Source organism: Microcebus murinus, chromosome 13, assembly GCF_040939455.1.
Source record: "Microcebus murinus isolate Inina chromosome 13, M.murinus_Inina_mat1.0, whole genome shotgun sequence".
Lineage (NCBI taxonomy): Eukaryota > Metazoa > Chordata > Mammalia > Primates > Cheirogaleidae > Microcebus > Microcebus murinus.
In genome coordinates, this window is record NC_134116.1 from 16,918,176 (window position 1) to 16,938,172 (window position 19,997).

General features: G+C 35.3%; 1 protein-coding gene across 2 annotated transcripts in view; it reads right to left on the reverse strand.

Annotated features, from left to right (window-relative positions):
* The window catches only part of PCCA (propionyl-CoA carboxylase subunit alpha), a 373,670-nt gene that overhangs the window by 249,866 nt on the left and 103,807 nt on the right, over nt 1-19,997 (reverse strand). For both annotated transcript variants that reach the window (XR_012922419.1, XM_012751855.2), the window contains exon 8: nt 9,261-9,297. Coding sequence is in view for 1 of the 2 variants with exons in the window: in XM_012751855.2 (XP_012607309.1) it covers nt 9,261-9,297 (37 nt within the window). In the remaining variant the exon portion in view is untranslated. The remainder of the gene's footprint in view (nt 1-9,260; nt 9,298-19,997) is intronic.

Consider the following 19,997-nt stretch of genomic DNA (forward strand, 5'->3'; position numbering starts at 1 on the left):
AACTTATAGCTAAAATATACAAGGCTTAAAACTCAACAATAAGAAAATAAACAAGCCAACTAAAAAATGGGCAAAAGAGTTGAACACATACCTCAATAAAGAAGATACACAAATAGCAAGAGTATGAAAAGATGCTCAATATCATATGTCATCAAAGAATTGAAAATTAAAACAATGAGCTACTGCTATGTATCTCTAAAATCCAAAATACTGACAACATAAATCTTGGTGAGGATGAAGGACACCTGAAGGACTGTCTCAAAGTTGAAATTTCTACAGCAAACAGCAAAAAATCAGAAATAAAGTATAAAATTTCCATCACATGCAGGGGGCTGGAAGGGGAAAATGGAATAAGAACAAGAGAGATTTTTAAAATCATTGTCAAAAAGAAGCCAAGAAATGAAAGAACATAGAATCCAAATGATAGAACAAACAAACAAAATATAGTAGTAAATACAATAAATATAAATGGACTAAACTCTCTAGTTAAAAGACAGGTATCACCAACCTGAATAGGAAAAAATTTTTTTTAAAATTCAGTCCATGTACTTACAAGAAACACACTTAAAACAACAGTTCACTGGCAGACGAAAAAGATGGAGAAGGATACAAGAACAAAACAAGTTTGTTTGGGCATATTAATATCATATAAAATCGAACTTGAAAGCAAAATAAAAAATTATTCACAACCTTTTGGTAAAAGTAAAATTAGCCAAGGAGACACATGTTACGCTGTAAAACACCTATCATCTTAACAGAGGCAAAACCTGACAAGCAAAAAAAATTGGGAAATCTACTTTTTCAAAAATGTATCCATCAAATATCCAAAAATGTCACTAGGAGAGTTGCATATACTAATAGGTAGGCTTGACCTCTTGAGTTATTTATAAAACATGGCATATAATAATTTCAGAATATACATTATTTTCAGGCACACATGGAATATATATTTAGAATGACTTACTCCTTGGCTATAAAGCAATTTTCATCAAATCTGAACGATTCTAAATGAAAAAGACAACATTCACTGACCACAAAGTAATTAAGTTAGAAATCAATAATAAAACAAAAAGCTGTTTTTTCTAAGTTATTTTAAAGTACATCACTAAAAAACATATGAGTCAAAAATCATAATGGAAATCTGAAAATACTTAGAAATGAATAATCATGAAAAAGATATACCAAAATTATGAAATGCAGTTCTCTGTCCATATCACCAGATTAGGACATTCTCTTAATATCTGAAAGTATTCACAACCAATAGCTGACTTGTCCTCAGCTTTCTGTTGAAGGTTCTGCCCCTTCCTACAAGCAGCCCGTACCCAGTGGTTAGTTGATATAGGTATATAAAGGTGCAATCCCCTTGTCCCAATTTGGGACAACTATGAAAAATCAACCAATATTTAGAACTCTCTGAATTATTAGCTGAGGCCTTTGTTGAGACAGAATTTCAACTCAACTTCTCCCTCTTCCAGTTTCCTTTACCCCTCCACAGGTGTTGGTCCCAAGAGTACTTCCCCCAATAACCTTCCAATTCCTGCAGGGAATTCCAAGCTGTAATAGAGGAGTATGTCTGGAAGGCTACTACAGTGATACAGCCAAGAGATGACACTAACTTCAACATAAGAGAGTAGCAGTAGAAATGGAGAGAAGTAGATAAATTCAAGAAATATTTAGGAGATGATGTTAAGGATCTACAAATTGCAAAACCACATAATGAGATATAATAAGTGATAACTTCATGATGAAGAAATTCTCATTGCTGATTATCAAAATTAAAACTTCTCTATGTCCTGCCTCTGTGATCTGTGCTATCAGTGGAAGCTCCATCAGCCTAGGTCACTGAATAAGGATAGCTTAGAACAAAACTCCTCCTTCCCAACCAACAACCTGACCAATGGGAAGCAAACATGCTAAATGAAGAAAAAGTAAATCTTTGTTTTTTAAAGTCATAGTGGGGGCTGGGGGAGAATAAAAATGTGATATACTTGAGCTTTGATGAACTAATGACAACTGCACAGACACAAATAAAAATTAGCACATTACTAGAGCCCTTCAAGGAATGTAACTCAGAATTTGCTGGGAAGTTTGGCTGCCATGCACCACATGGCTACTTTGAAAAATTCTGACTACAGATACAAACAAGGAGATAGTTTAAATTCATGCAAATTGGGGGAATAAATTATATTATCAATGCATTACTCATTCTGTCTTTATCTGATCATAATTTTCTACTGATTTTATTGCTATCTTTAAATTACAAAATAGTTATATTTAGCTTAGTTTTATCATTACCAATTTAGTTTTGGTGTACCATTTGGGTTGGCACACTTCAGACTGAGATGAAGCACATTGGCATCAATACTATTTGGTGTCCATAATCATCCAATAACTAGTAAACATATGTGTTACAATCCAACTATGAATGATCCACATCTCCACTACTACTGCAGACACCTATAGATACATAGATATATACATGGCCTTTCCTCAGGTGGTCATACACATATATAAATACATAAGTATATAAATATATTTAGTTTAAATAAGAATGAGTCAATATTATACACATGAAGATATACTCAAGATGTGTTATAAGCTAAAAAAAATAAACTGATACATAACACTATTTGGCTGAGAAAGGCAAAACTGATCTTATCTGCCTATTTCCTTCTACTTAGGCAAATAAAAAATACTAGATCCCTAACTCTGCTCCAGGAATCAGTGTATAGATTAGAGCAGAAGGCTTCACAGACGGGAAGCTTCCAAACAAAAACCAATGTTTTTTTCACATTACAATGTGTTTCCACATTGAAGGTTGTGCACACAGTCTTTTGCAATTAACAGAAAAAGAAGAAACAAAAGATATACATGAATGAATAATAATAAAACAAGACAAAAGATGAATGACTGAGAGAATATGGAAAGAGAACTGTGAAATTATGCTTAAACACAAATGTTTATGTTGGAATAACGAAAGAAAACACAGGCACCCAACTGATGGTGGAAAAGAAAAAAGGAAAAGGCCACAGAACACACATTCCCATCTCCCAAGGAATATCATTCTAACCCCCCAAACCACATTACTTCAATAATAGGAAAACAGCAAAATAAACATCTCAGTCTTTAATGGATTTCAGAAAGAATATTTTAACACCACTTTCTTCAACATAACTTTTCCTTAGGCCTTTTTTATTAAATCTCCTTAGATATTAAACATATTTCCTACTGAAAACCAAATTGGCAAATAAATTAACAGGATGTAAGATGGTTTCAAAGGTTTCTTCAATATAACCTTAACCACAGAGTCACATGTTGACACGTGAAAATTTTTCTAAGCAACATGAAATAAAAAGAGGAAACAAAAGATGTCAGGCTTAGCCAAGCATTTTTATCCCTCTTAAATATGAACAATTTGTTTTTCTATATAAACAACACAAGCAACTTATTTTTTATGTGATAATATGCCAAAAAGAAGATAGGAAGAATAGGCAAAGAAAAATACCCAGGCAGAGAAGAATGAACCACCATAGATCCTATACACTAATCAAAGACAGAGAAAGAGGTGACCAGAAGGCTAATAAAAAGAACAAATGAGAGAGCCTCATTTCAAAGAATATAGATGCCATGGTCATAGGTTGGTATAAAGTAATAACAAGGGACAGTAAAAGATTCTCGTACATTTGAATTTTAGATTCCCCAAAACTTCCATTAGTCCAGCCTGGTGAACATAAGAACAGTCTACAAGAAATGATATTAGTATTGTCACCCAAGCTCTCTTATGGTTACTATTTTCATGGGATATCTTTTTCCATCCTTTCTCTTTCAACCTATTTGTCTCTGAATCTAAAGTGACTTTTTTTTATAGACAGCACATAATTGGGCCATATTCTTTTGATCCATTCTTCCCTCTGCCACAATAAGATATCACTTCACCCATACTAGTAAGGCAAAAAATATTTTTTTAAAAGAAAGAAAATAACAAGTTGGCAAGGATGTGAAGAAGTGGAAACCCTCATACATTCCTACTAGATGTGTAAAATGGGATAGCAGCGATGAAAACCAATTTGTCTATTCCTCAAAAAGTTAAACATAGAATTATCATATAACTCAGCAATTCTACCCCTAGGTATATACCCCCAAAATTGAAAATGGATATTCAAATACGTGGACACATGTTCATAGCAGCACTACTTACAATAGCCAAGAAGTGGAAACAACTCAAATGTCCATCAACAGGTGAATAAACAAAATGTGGTGTGTGTGTGTGTGTGTGTGTGTATAGTTATACATACACACACACACACACACACAATGGAAGATTATTCAACCATAAAAAGGAATAAAATAATGGTACATGGTAGAATATTTATGAACCTTAAAAATGTTATTCTAAGTGAAAGAAAACAGACATAAAAGTTCATATATTATATGATTTCATTTATATGAAATATCATCAGAATAGGTAAATCCATAGAGAAAAAAAGGACATTAATTGTTGTCAGGGGCTAAGTAGAGGGAGAGTAAGAGGTAAATACTACTGGGTACAGAGTTTCTTTTGGGAGTAATAAAAATGTTCTAGAATTAGACAGTGATTATGGTTATACAATCTTATGAATAAAGCAAAAATCACTGAATTGTGTACTTTAAAAGGCTGAATTTTATAATATTTAAATTTTATCTCAATTATTAAAAATCTAACCTTTAGTATAAAAATTTAGAACAGGGTTCATGAAAATTGACTTGGAAGAAGCATGAGGGAACTCACTGGGGTGACAGTATATTCAACTTCTTGGTGGGATCTGGAGTTACACAGATGTATACATATGTCAAAATCAACAAATAGAGACTTAAGAGTTGCTCATATTGTATGTAAATTTTGTAACAAAATAACAAAACTGTACACCCATACTGAATTCAGTTAATAATCTCTGTATTGCAGTATTTACTGGGACATGTACTGGTATATGCATTTTACTTTGGAATGCAATAAAAATAAGATGGGTTAACATGGATAGGTAAATGATAAAGCAAATCTAGCAAAAGATTAGTAGTCGAATCTTGGTGTTAGGTATACAGGTATACACTGTAAAATTCTTTCAAAATGCTGTATGATTGAAATTTTTCAAGCTAAAATACTGGGGGAAAGTTAATGACAAAGAAAAATATCTGCAAGTCATGAGTACTACACAGAAATTTAGAATATGGTTGCAAGACAAAATGATTAGGTGGCAATATTATAGCATCTTCTCTTGAACACATGATATTTAAGCTATGAAAGACCACAAGGCACCATCAATGTGAAGATATCAGCAAGGGTTTTCCAGGTCACCCCTGTTTCCCCTAGCATCCCCCAAAAATCTAGTCCTAAGGTCCAGAAATTTAGTGTGTTCATGTACACCAATGTGACTGCAGAATAGTAGTCAAGAAAGGGAGTAGTATAAAATGAGATTGGAGAGAAAGGCAGGTGCCAAATCACATGGGGTTGGTAGTTGGGTAAAGAATTGTGATTTTATCTAAGCACAATGGAAAGTCATTAGAGGGTTTAAAGCAGGGATGGGGTGGGATGAGATGAGGTATGTCCTTGTTCTTTAAAGTTTTAAAATAAAGCACTGTCAGCTATGTGAAGAATGGCTTTGAAGTGTTTAAGAACAGAAGTAAAGAAACTATTGTCACAGTCACTGCAAAAGCCAATGGTAGTTTGCAGCAGGAGAGTGCTAGGAGATAGTAAGTAGTGAATATGGAATACATTTTGAATGAAGAACTGACAGTGCCTACTGACAGATTTCAATAGTATGAGGAGGAAGGGAGACATCCAGGATAGATCCTGGGCTTTGGTCTGACTGAACCCAGTGACATTTACTGAGATATAGAAATTGTGGGAGATGCCGGTTTGTAGTATGGTAGACATGAGAATTTAAAAATGTTTTCTTATTTAAATTAGGCATGATTTGTGACTGTGAGAAAGACAAAGCAAAGGAAAAGAATCAGGAAGTTGTTAAAGAACAGGTTTTAGATCCACAATTTCTTTTCAAGAATCAATTTTCACTTGATTACATTAAGGACTTTTGGTCCAGTAAAAAGATCAAAATTAAATGGAAATCAGGCTCACTGGTTACTGTTGTCTACCATTGAGGTTAAAGATAAACTGAGGATCAATAGCCCTGCACCTCTAAACTTAGATAGACCAAAGGAAAAACTCAGAAGCAAGAATGAGAGAGACAAAGTAGTCCAAAAAACAAATACATAGAAGTAACATATTAAGTCTTAACTGTCTCTCACCTCATCAATGATAAGAGATGTCTGTTTCTTTAATTCCATGTATAATATGCTAAAGTACCTCACAGTATTTTACACAAAGTAGTGGCTCAAATTTTGGCTCTTATCCTCTAATCCCATTAGTTTAGCCAAAGTATAATGAAAAATCCATGGTCTTTGGAGCCAAATAAACCTAGATTTACTGAGTGGGCCCACCACTCAGTAGCTCTGTGAACTTGAGCAAATTACCATTTCTAATCGTTAGTTTCCTGAAATGTAAATGAAAATAATTAAACCCAATAATTAGCATTAGAAATAACATTTCCAAAGTGCCTGAGACATGGAAAAAATGTTCCATAAGCAGGAGCTACTATTATGTAAAAGGCACATAATACATCAATGTTCAATACAATTAGTTTCCTACTTCAGCATAGCACAGACTCCTGTTTCCAGAAGAAGAGACATGAGATGGGAATCATATAAAACAGGATCAATTTCATTTTCACCACGTAACACAGAAAGAAGGAAAAGAGAAAACTCTATGAATCGATGACACATGTGTAATCAGCAACTTACAAATGGATAAGTTCAAAGGTTTGATTATAATTCAGTTATTTGGAAGTAGAAACATATTTTCCCATGAAATCAATATTCAGTTCGCCTCTCAGATAAACTCACAAAGGCCCTTCAAAATCACACTACAGTTAAACTGTGGTATATCTCAATAAAATTGATAGGAAAAAAATGCTGAATTACCAAACAAGACAGAAAACCAAGAGACTTTAATAATATGTAATTATTAAAGCTAGCACTTGTAGCAAAAGGTTTTATGGAAGGTTTCTGTGGTGATTCAGAAGGGGTTTTCAGAGAAATTCTAAAAGCTTTGTAAAAGCTGATGACCCCGGTTCTTTATTATGTTTTATTTTACCACAAATTTTATGGCTTCCCTTTCTCTGAGTATAAGCAAAACACTAGCACTCTTATATACTTAATAGCCATGATTGCTATCATTTATTTCACAAATGAGAGGGAGTAATTGGGGAAGAGTTGGAAGAAATATAGGAAAGAGGAAGGACTCATAAAGGATGCGCCCAAGTATAAAGAAAAGAGATTTAGACTGAATTAAGTAGCCTTGGTAGAAAAAACCTGAAAAGGTGATAAAGCACAGCACTGAACTATTGAGGGAGGAAAGCAAAGGGATGAGAACTTGTCAGAGAGAGCCCATCACAACTAACCGGTTATTGTAAAGGTCATAGGTCATAACAAAGGTGGAAGGAACTGGCAGGAAAGCAAGCAAAGCAATCTGCGGGCTGCCACTTATACAAAGGAAATGCTCACAAGTTGCAAATTCACAATTCAAAATGTAGCACAGCAGTGTAATTGTAGATTTGCTTCTAATCTTTCATTTCCCTAAATTCCTCCAAATATTGTCCTTTTTATGTAGATACTATAATAATACTATTATGTCCAAGGAGATAGATGATAATAATATCTAAACTAGAACTAGAAAGAGGATTTTTTAAATTTAAAAGTATATGGGAGAATAAATCTAAACTGCTTTAGAAAAGTCTTCTCAAAAACCAGTAGGTATGTTACATGCCTCTTAAGCAATGAGAAATGCCAGTGGTTTCAAACCACAGATAGAAACTTTTGATTTTTCTCAATAAAGAAACCACAGAATCAGTTCCATGTGGTCTGATTTATTTAGCAATCTAGCAAATCTTCCTGTGAAGTACTAAGATGCTTTTTGAAATAATGTTGACCATTCTGAAGAAATAATTAATGAAGAGATGTCGTAATCAGATAAAATAAGATTTTCTATGCCCTAATTTTAAACCCAAGACCTACAATATATGAGACATTCTACAAAACAAATAAAATATATTTAATGAGTAAAACCCAAATAATTTAGCCAGACCCAACAATAAACAGGGGATTTATTATAAGCCAAACCACTTTTAAGATCACTAAAGAACTGCTAAAGCTAGCCTGTCCCATTTGCAATGAATATATTTATTAATACAAATGATCACTTTCAGACTAATAAGATATTTCTACGTATCACAACTACATAAATTTTGCCAAATCAAATGTTCTCCAAATGTAGAAAACAACTCTAAATATTCTATCTTAATGAGAACACAGGACTGTAGAAATGTTAGTGTAAGGTGCTGAAAAGCTTGGATAGAAGAATATACGAAGCTAAGAAAATGCTGGGAATCCCTGACTATCAAGCATTGCTTAATTTCTCTCACCTATCTACAAATTTCTCTCAAATGTATACAACTGCTGATTTGATTAATAAAATTGTAAAGTTATTTAACAACATTGCTAATCATGAAAATAGCATGACCTTACACATTTTCTCAATTAGTACATGCCAAAACTACAATAGTTCTCATGAGCACCAGGAATATTTTTAAAATTAAAAAACTGGGAGGCACTGCCCCAACACATTTATAGCTAAAACAGTCAAGTAAAACAGCCATTAAAATGTTCCTCAGTATACCTTTTACTCTAATATAGAATAGTCAGTTCTAATTTCCCATGTTCTATTTTCTCTTTCCTACCTAGTAAAATTGTTAAGTTGATCCTAAGTTTCCTAAGTTACCTTAGAAAAAGGTAGAATCATTCAAATATGACATCTTCATTCTAATCACATATATCCTTAACTTTAACAAACCACATTCAACTACATACATATAAATTTGCATTACACTCAATCTTAAGCATTCTTAAGACAATTCCTTTTTTTAATTAGCCGGTGATTTCATCTTACAAAACAGTTATATATAGTTAAGGCCAAATCACTCTTTAAAGTCTCCTTTAATAATAGAATATGGTAATTCAACTGATAAATTCTTCCAGAGCAACAAGCAGTAATCAAAAACCTAAAACTATTAAAATATTATTTGCTCTATGGGAATTACTTATTATATGTTTACTCAACCGTATCTGCTGAAAGACATAGAAACCCTACCAAAGTTAATTTAAGAACTTACCAATTTCCCTTGCAATTCTGACAGCTTCATCTGCATCCTGTAAAAGCAGGAAATGAGACTCAACATTAATCCCATGAGGCATTGCACAATGTCTTTAGGGCAGTTATATATTGCACTACTGTCTCCTCTGATTCATTTAATGTTCAATTTTACAACCTTCTAACCCTTTTCATTCAGAGAAATGTAAAATTAATACCATAAGTGGAATGTAAATTCTACCTCATCATTATTATATTAAGAAACTCAAAGCAGTTTGAAATGAGCTGGCAGGAAGCAGTACCAGAATTGCCAATGATTTGGTGCAGTTGCCGGAATTTAATGGCAGAATTTAGATGTTTACATTCAATACTGAATCATAAATCAGATCATTAAAGCTTGTCCACAGCCAGCTTGTTTCTGATATTTAGGTGTCATGTTTTCCTACATTCTGTCAGCAGGGGGAGTTGATTCTCTATTGTTTGGGAGGAGCTCAGTGGATTTTCTAGAAATAAAAAAGTAAATTTTCATTATCTACAGGAATTACCAAAAAAAAAAAAAAAAATCCCCTTTGGTAATCTCCACTACCTTTTCTGTTTTATTTTTTATTTCATCTTTTTGTACAGGTACATATTCTACCTTTACAATTGTATCTTGTTACATAAATTAAAACCTTAATTTCAATGAATCAACTAGTAGAGGGAAAAAAAACCCTGAAAGCCAAGGAGAGAAAAAGCCTTCCCAAACAGTATGAAATAAGAGTTTATTGACGTAAGGATTAGTTACTGCTAAATATCAACCAATGCCACGTGTGTCTCTAAGAAGCTAAAAAGACAAACACTTCCCTTGAATCTAAGTCATTTCATTGATCATTAACTTTCACCTAACACACTCAACATAGGACACTCCTCATACATTTCCCAGAATAACAATAAAGAGAGTGTTGAAATCAAGCCTCCTTCTAAATTTAATTATTTTTTATAATTCAGTAACACAAACTAAACTATCACAAGGACTGACAATATTGTTTTAAAACCAAAGCTGGTAAGTAAATCTGAATTATTAGAAACCAACTAAAAATATTGAAGTGAAGCCCAATGTTTAATATTTTCAGCTAATACATTTAAAATGTAAAGCAACCATGTCAGAATTCTCCCCTAAAAGTGGAGGAGGAGGGGCAGAGAGATGTTTATAACTGGTTCATTTATGTCTAATAAAAAAAAATCTTCCTTAAAAGTCTTCAGTACCTAATAACATCCCCTGAATAAGGAGGTTGGCAGGGGAAGTTGTCAGAAAAATTTAATTTCCTTTCATTAGCCAGTCTGCTCCACAAATAGGTGCTTGTTAAGTTCAAAGCAGTCCTGAAAGCGACATCAGTTTTAAGTCTTTTTTTTTTTCCTCGAAGCAGTCACATCTGCTAATGAGATTTTCCAAATAACAATTGTTTTCAAGTCAGAGATAAATCTATACCTCCCACCCTAGCCCTCCAAAATCAAGGTTTACTGCTTTATTACACCTTGCTGTTTTCACTGACCCTACATTCTCCAAATTTTAGCTTAAAGGGATAAAAATCCATGAAAAGGGTCATTTAAGAATGTTAGTGGTTTCCACACATTGAGTTGGAAGGTTCTTTGTTCCAGTCAGTGACAGTTATTGGAGAATACTTCCCCTTAATAGCCTCTCTGTCAGGAAGTGTTAAACCTGCCAAATGCGAACAATTAGTGCCTCTTGAACAAAATACAGGAAGAGTGATGGCTGATGAAGACTGGATTATAATAAGCCTAGAAGGAAACTTTTAACATTTCTTTCAAATTCAATGAGAGAAAGTAAACTGCTATCTAAAAAGTTATCTTGAGAGAACTAATAGGCAAGTTTTAAGGGATAATTCATAGAATTCATTAGTCATATTTTATCACATATATACACGTTATAGATCTGTTGCATGTACAGATGTAGATATAGATGTATATATACACATAGTAAAACTTCTCAACATTCTGTAACTGTGACAAAACCAACACTTCTATAAACAGCCACAAAACAATCTTACCTTTTAACTAATCAGTATGCTTAAGTTTTCTTACTATGAAAATCAAATTCTACTAAATGAACTTGCAAGTAAAATCAAATTGCCTTAAAATTAACTTTTCACTTATCATTCATTCATCCCAAAATATTTTATTGGGCACCTCTTATGTACTAGACATTAAAAACCCTATTATCAGTTTCAATAATAAACTATTAAATACACTCAACTTCAATATGGTCTTTCAGCACATTTAGTTTTATTATTGGGCTATATAAAATTACTTTTGAAGAGATAGAAAGCCCCATATAGCTCCACATTCAACGGCACTGAATGACATATCACACTGTAAAAATTCCCTATAATGTCATGCGTACAAAAGTTTTTCATAAAACTCTGAAGCAACTAGAAAAATACAAACAATCACTAAGAAAAACGGGCAAAAAGATTAAGTAAGTTCACAAAAAAAAAAAAAAAACAATTCCAAAAGGATAATACATTCACTCTTAGTCATAATTACAGAAATAGAATCTAAAACAATGAGATCCCACTTTTCATCTAGAAAATTAAATTTTGAAAATGGCTAGGAGTGGTGACTTAAAAGTAAACAAGCACTTCTCACATTACTAGTGTTGTACAAAATGGTGCAATCTTTTTTAAAAGAAATTGTCAATATTTATAAAGAGTGTGAGGACATGTTATCTTTTGACTCGGCAATTTTCCTCTTGGCAAGCTAACCAATAGGTATACTCACATGCACGCACACAGAGAGACTTATAAAGAAATGTATTATTTTCCATTTGTTGGTGGTGTTTTAATAAGAAAAAAATCTGAAAAACAATTTAATAGGCCTTCAATAAGGGACCAGTACCACATATGGTATGTTCATAAAATTAAATATCATATAGTCTTTAAAAAGAATGTGGTTGATCCGTATGTTCTTATTCATCCATTTATACATTAATTCAGTATTTACCCAGTAATATGAAATACAGTTTCTGCCCTCATAGAGCTTATTTCAGCCCAATGAGAGAAACAGAAAATAGAGTAAACAAACATCAACTGAAAATTAAAATAAATGTTATATGGAAGCAAAGAGCACTAAGGTAGGAAATAAAAAGGAGAACCTGTTTTAGACAGACTATTCAGAAAGGGCCTTTGAGTAAAATTTTAAGCATAAGGATAAAAACAACTAGCCACCACGGAAAGATTAGCAAGAAGGAATTGTATACAGAGGAATAACATTTACAAAAACCCTAGATTAGGAAGGTACTTAATATGAAAGAAAGTTCATGAGGCTAAAGTTGAAAACCAGTAAGATGTGGCAGAAAAGCCCAGGATGAGTGAGGAAGCATGGGGCATGGCCCTGTTCTGGCCCAGCCTTATGGAATATAGTGCAGGTATAGCACCCCAAATGCCTTGGTTCTATTGGCTAGGAGGGTGATGAGCATGGGGGGGGGGGGTGGAAATAAATCAGGTTTTAAAAGGATAACTCTTACACTTTAAAGATATGCAAAATATACATGGGGGGAGTTAAAGTACATATAGTACAACTTTATCTACATTAAGACAGAAATATATATCTGAATGCACATGAACGTTTACATATGAACAGCTCTAAAAAAACTCTAGTTACTGCTCAAAAGTAGGATTGAAGAGCTGGTGGGTTCATGCCTGTAATTCCAGCTACTAGGGAGGCCGAGGTAGGAGGATCCCTTGAGCCCAATAGTTGGAGACCAGCCTGGGAGATATAGTGAGGACCCCCCCCAGCTCAAAAAAAAAATGAGATTGAAAATTCAGGGGAAAATAGGAACTTTTTGTTAAGACTGTATACCCTTACGTACACACTGAACTTTTTTAATGTAAGAATCATAATTCTATACTTCATACTTCTGTAGTTTAATATTTAAATCAGTCATGTTTGAAAGTATCTAATTAATGATTTCCAGAGCATTTAATATTATCAAACTAGTACTCCCCCAAATCCACGTAAGCTTTTCATGACTTCCTATTACCTCAGAACCAAATTCAAACTGAGTAACTTCGTTTCAATACTTAATCCTACCTGCCTCAATCACTAGTGTTGCCCCAGTTCCTGTCCACCTCACACTTTACCCTACATTCTGAGTCCCAGGCACTCTCCCCAGCCTGGCTTAGCCAGGAACTCCCCCGTTTCACCTCCCTCCCCCAAACCAGCTCTTATCACAGCAGGCCAAGATCAGGCCCTGACAACATAGGAGGGCACAAGAGAGGTACATCCTAGTCATCAGGTAATTTACAGGCTAGTGGAAAAGACAAACCTTAAATATCACTACACAGCAGCTAAGAAATGACTATTGTGATGCATGTTATGTAGAAGTCGTAAAAAGGGCATGTGACAACAGGGGATCTCTGATTCAAAAACAGATTCCTGGAAACCTTCTCCAGCATGGTGACTGAAAAGAAACCAAACAAATAAAAGCAGCTACAGAGTCAAGCAGGGCCTCCCAGGCCACATGGAAGAGACTGAACTTCAACAAGGAACAAAGCCTCACTCTAGCTGCATTCTGAAGAATTTTGGCACAGCATTTACTTATTTATCATGTGTACCATCCATCTTCTGTATCTCCCTACTCCATTAAAATGTAAGTTTCATAAGGGCAGGAATCTATCTAATTGGTTCAGTGATGGATTTCAAATGGCTAGAACAATGCCTAGCACAGTGTTATTTAATCAACTGTTGTTGAAGGAATGAACAAACAAATGAGTATCTTGAGAGGCAGTTGAGAAGCAGTAGTCTAATTGAGAGAAAAAGTATCATTTCCTCTTAGAGTCATGGGTGGCATGTTTCAGTTTCACCTAAATGCCACTTTTTTTAGGAAGCCTGCCTAGTTCTCCCATACCAGGCTAGGTGCCACTGCTGTGTGGGCACACACACAGTGTCCAGCAATTAAGACAGCCCTGGTCACACTTCATATCCATGAGGGCAATGACCAGCTCTGTACTGCTCTCCACTGAATCCCAGAGCTTAGCAAATTGACATGATCAACACATTATTTGTTCAATAAATAAACAGCTACACATCAACTTTCATAAAAATAACTCTTAGGATAAGACACAAACTCAAATGCCAATGGTACTACTAATCTACAGAGCAGCAATTTTATAAGTGGGTAAAGTTCCATCCAAAGGCAGTGAGTGGGGTCAAAGTAGGAACTCAAGAACTAGGCAGGCTTCAGTTTTGTTTCAGCTTAAAACAAAGTACATTCAATGAAACATTGCTAACATTGGCAAAACCAAGCCCAATATTTATCCTTGCCTCTGATTTCTCAATCAAGCACTTTTTTCCATCACATTATGCAACTTCAGAAGTTTGAAAATTAGGTTTCATAAAGTCTATTATTATTTTTTAAAAAAAATAGTGCTACTCTATTTATAATTTTTAAAGTATTTCATTAAGCAAAAAAAAAAAAAATCAAACTTTAAAGGGCAGTGTATTTTCAATTTGAAAGGCCATAAGTTTAAGTTACATTAAAAAGCAACAGGCCAGGCCGGGCGCTGTGGCTCACGCCTGTAATCCTAGCTCTTGGGAGGCCGAGGCCGGCGGATTGCTCAAGGTCAGGAGTTCAAAGCCAGCCTGAGCAAGAGCGAGACCCCGTCTCTACTATAAATAGAAAGAAATTAATTGGCCAACTGATATATATATATATGAAAAAATTAGCCGGGCATGGTGGCACATGCCTGTAGTCCCAGCTACTCGGGAGGCTGAGGCAGAAGGATCACTCAAGCCCAGGAGTTTGAGGTTGCTGTGAGCTAGGCTGACGCCACGGCACTCACTCTAGCCTGGACAACTAAGCGAGACTCTGTCTCAAAAAAAAAAAAAAAAAAAAAAAAAGCAACAGGCCAGGCGTGGTGGCTCACGCCTGAAATCCTAGCACCCTGGGAGGCCAAGGCAGGAGGATTGCTCCAGGTCAGGAGTTCGAAACCAGCCTGAGCTAGACCCATCTCTACTAAAAATAGAAAGAAATTAATTGGCCAACTAATATATATAGAAAAAATTAGCCGGGCATGATGGCACATGCCTATAGTCCCAGCTACTAGGAGGCTGAGGCAGTAGGATCACTTGAGCCCAGGAGTTTGAGGTTGCTGTGAGCTAGGCTGACGCCACGGCACTCACTCCAGCCTGGGCAACAAAGCCAGACTCTGCCTCAAAAAAAAAAGCAACAGAAGCTGGGTGCAGGGCTCACACTTATAATCCTAGCACTCTAGGAGGCAGAGGGCAGAGGATCACTTAAGGTTAGGAGTTCCAGGTTGCAGTGAGCTATGATGACACCACTGCACTCTAGCCAGGGCAACAGAACAAGACTGTCTACAAAAAAATAAGAAACGGAAACAGGTTCATTTTAACTTACAAATATTAAAATGTAATGAAAATATAACATAAATATTAAACTTTAACATGTATACTTTGTTCTTTATTTGTATAAAGCAAATCTCTTTTAAAAAAACATCATTACCAGCCAGGCATGATGACTCACCCCTATAATCCTAGCACTCTGGGAGGCCAAGACAGGAGGATCACTTGAGGACAGGAGTTCAAGACCAGCCTGAGCTAGAGTGAGACCCCCCACCTTTACTAAAAATAGAAAATTAGCTGAGCGTGGTGGTGTATGCCTGTAGTCCCAGCTACTAGGGAGGCTAAGCCAGGAGGATCACTTGTGCCCAGGAGTTTGAGGTTGTTGTGAGCTAAGGTGATGCCATGGCACTCTAGCCTGGGTGATAAAATGAGACTCTGTCTCAAAAAAAACATCGTTACCTCTTCACAAATCCAACATGGCAATATCTGGAGAAAAAGCATAGCTGATTCTACTTAACATTCTTTCTTAAGAACATTCTTAATACAGTTTTCATATTTATCCATTATATGATATATAATAAATGAAAATACTAAAGGGCTTAAAACAGTAGATTCTGTTAAAGTACTCTTCAACATAGTAATATTTTAAAATTAAAAGAAAATTTCTAACAGGTGTGATAATAATCACCCCAAAATGGAAGAAAAAGTCAAATACAACAATTTTCCTCAGAAGGAATAAGTCAAATTTGATGCTACTCATTCCCTTATACAACTTTCATTTGAAGTGTTTAGAATATTTTTACTTTCATATCAAAAGTAATAAAATTGAGAAAATAAAAGTACAGAAATAAGTGATATTTTTGTCAGCAAAAGTGCTCAGATAATAACATTCTTGATGGTTTCAAATCAGAAAGTAGGAAAAAAAGAAGAGTCCAATGATATCATTTTATTTTCTTTTTCTAAGTGATAAAAATCCCTGTGGTCTATTCTTTCTATAATCCCAGCCTGTCCTGAAGGCAGGCACTCAGGTTCTGAAGTTATTTGACTCTCGGAAGGACTGATGAGGAAAGGGCTAAGTATATAATTCCAAAATAGCCATCCAATAAATGGAGAAAGATGAAAAAAGCCAAGGGAACCAGTACCTATTTCTTTTATTCCTGTTATGACACAACACATTAAGTAAGCTCTATCACCTGACTCAAGAATAACAACAGTAAAAAAGTACTATTTTACTGTGAATGTGATAGGAGGAGGTGAATGATGCTATCAAAACCAACTACATAGATCACAAAAACGTAAAAAGAGTTAACAAAAATCAGATGCCTTTTCTGCAAGCCTAATTTATTTGTTAATACGCTAGAGCACCCACCTTTGAGCCAACCAAGCCCCAGAAGTTGAGAGAGCAGGCACCAGAGCCAGAAAGGCATGGGTGCCAATACCAGCTCTGTAACTGTGATCTAGTTACTAGGGTTCCTCTCTGGTATTCAGTGTCCTTGTCTGTAAAATGGATAACAAAAGTATCTACCTCATAGGATTATTGAGAAGATAAAATCAGTTAAGGCTGAAACACACTAGAACAGTACTTAGGCCACAGTGGGCACTCAATTAAAGTTAGTAATCTGTGATAAAATGAGCCATCCACCACCCTAAGCCACCAAGTTTGCTCCCTCCCTGCCTGGCCTTAGGTGTTATAACTTGTGTCATTCATTACTCACCCTCTGAACCTATATAACATAGAACTAATACTGGCACTATAATACTGCAAAAAGCATGCACTTTTCATAACATACTGGATCAGATGGATCTGTTGAACCCACTGCTGCTAATGAATAGAGGAAAAGAGCAGGGAAGGGCAAGAAAAAATACATGAAAGACAGGCAAATTCAAATCATTCTCCCCAGATGCTAAATACCCCAAGTATTTTTATGGCAATGTTAGCATCAAATACTGACTCTACCATCCATGATTCAGACTACACTTCTCCTGTCTCATTTTCTACAGCCTACTTACCAACCCTTAATTTTCTACTGTCTGGATGAGAATCCTGCTACTCATTCATACAGACACTAAGGAGTTCCCTTTCCTCAGCTAGTTTTTAAAACGAAATCAGCAACCTTAAAAAAAATAAATCATTGCTTCAAGACTTTAAGACATTATGTGTAGGAGCTCTCTCTACAACAAAAAAGTAAATCCTCAACTCTTCTGCATTCATACATAGAGTAAAGCAAAAGTTTTCAACAATCCTGGGCTCAGAAATGGCCTCTAGTTGATTGGATTCTCCAGTTAACTCAAAGTCAAGCAGAAGACTGTTTTAATATGCTTTCAAATCTTTCTAAAATTTAGTATACTTTTCTATAATTGTTAAAACAGCATAGTAAATATAATTCAGTCTTTTTTCAAAAATATAAAGCCTTTGATCTATCATTAGGAAATCAATTATTCTTGGTTTAGCAGAGATAAATGTTTAATATTATACTGGCATTTAATATTGTACTTCCTAATTGTTAGTAAACAGCTTGTTGCTAATTTTGGCGGCTTTTGCCTCTTTTTAAACGATTTCCTTCACACTAGCCTTTTTATTATTCGCCTCCTTCTGCTAAAGTAAGAGGACAGTTTTTAAAATCTGGCTAATTAGGTGATAAAAACAATATTACTTTAAATCTACACTGCATAATTTACAAAAGTCATTCAAATACATGACCATACTCTGCTCTATGGTGTGAATGGATATTACTATTTCCTCTCAATAAACAATCAGAACTCAGAAACATTAAGTGAATTTCTTTCAAAACTGGCATGCTGATAGGTATCACAACCAAATGCAGCAATATAATCATGGTGATTTCTTCCTCTGCTTTACACCTGACATTGAAAAGATGACAAAATCCTATAGATTCCACTTCCACTCTCTCTCAAAATCACCTACTTTGCTGCATACTTTATTTTAGGCCCCTGTCATTTCTTGCCTGGTTTAAAGGAAGAGGATCCTAATTTGTCTATCAACCTCGAGTTTCGCTGTGCTCCAATCCATTTTCCACACAGCAAACTAAAATGAGTTTTCTAACTCTACAATTCTGTCACGTTTAACTCTTCTGCATGAAACTATTCAGAGACTCCCCCAAAGCCACAAGAATAGCCTCCAAAATCAGCTGCCCATCATTCAAGGGCGTACGTATCTGGATCCTAATTTTCTCTCTAGCTCCCTCTCTCACTATGGCCTGTCACACTGCACATTTGCAGTTTTCTAGAGCTCCCACGGTCTCTCAGCTCTGAGCTTTTGTAAGAAGATGTTTTCCCTGACAACAGCTGTGTCTCATCATCACTCTCACTTTTTAGCTAACTCATAAGTACTCAACTTCGGGAATCACTGAGCTATCATTTTCATTGGTAAATCTGCAGCATCACCCTAAAACTAGGTTACATGTCCTTCCCTGAGCTTAGCATTATTAAAATGTATTAAGTTGCCTGAGTATTTGTAGGTTTCTCCAAGGGGAATTTAAGCTCTTTGAATTCAGGGTCTGTGGCATGCTATTCTTTGCTTAAAAATAAAAAATGAGCTGGGATTCTAATTCTAGTCCTCCAACATCTTCACGTACATACTCTTCACTCTGCTCTCAAGTTCTCAGAGCAAGGTAATAAAATGTTGAATAAAACTAAACTTTCTAGCACTCTGGGAGGCTGAGGCAGGAGGAATGCTTAAGCTCAGGAGTTTGAGCCAGCCTGAATAACAGCAAGACTCCAATCTCTACTAAAAATAGAAAAATTAGCCTGGCATCGTGGCATGCTTGTAGTACCAGCTACTTTGGAGGCTGAAGCAGGAAGGTTGCTTGAGCCCAGGAGTTTGAGGTTGCAGTGAGCTACAATGACAACGCCACTGTATTCTACCCAGGGTAACAGAGTGAAACTTTGTCTCAAAAATAAAAACTAAAATAACTAAACTTGCTAAAGACAAATACTTGATACTAGATGACCACTTGAGAACTATATTTTAAAACATTAGTTTCTTTCTATTAAAAAAGATGATTCAAGAACTGAATAACATAAAACAGTTCTAGAAGACCAATTGAGAAGCATAATGTTTTGTTTGGGGTTTTTTTGGTTTTTTGTTGTTGTTTTTGAGACAGAGTCTTACTCTATTGCCCGGGCTAGAGTGCCGTTGCATCAGCCTAGCTCACAGCAACCTCAAACTCCTGGGCTCAAGTGATCCTCCTGCCTCAGCCTCCCAAGTAGCTGGGACTACAGGCATGTGCCACCATGCCCGGCTAATTTTTTCTATATATATTTTCAGTTGTCCAGCTAATTTCTTTCTATTTTTTTAGTAGAGACAGGGTCTCACTCTTGCTCAGGCTGGTCTCAAATTCCTGAGCTCAAATGATCTGCCCATCCCAACCTACCAGGG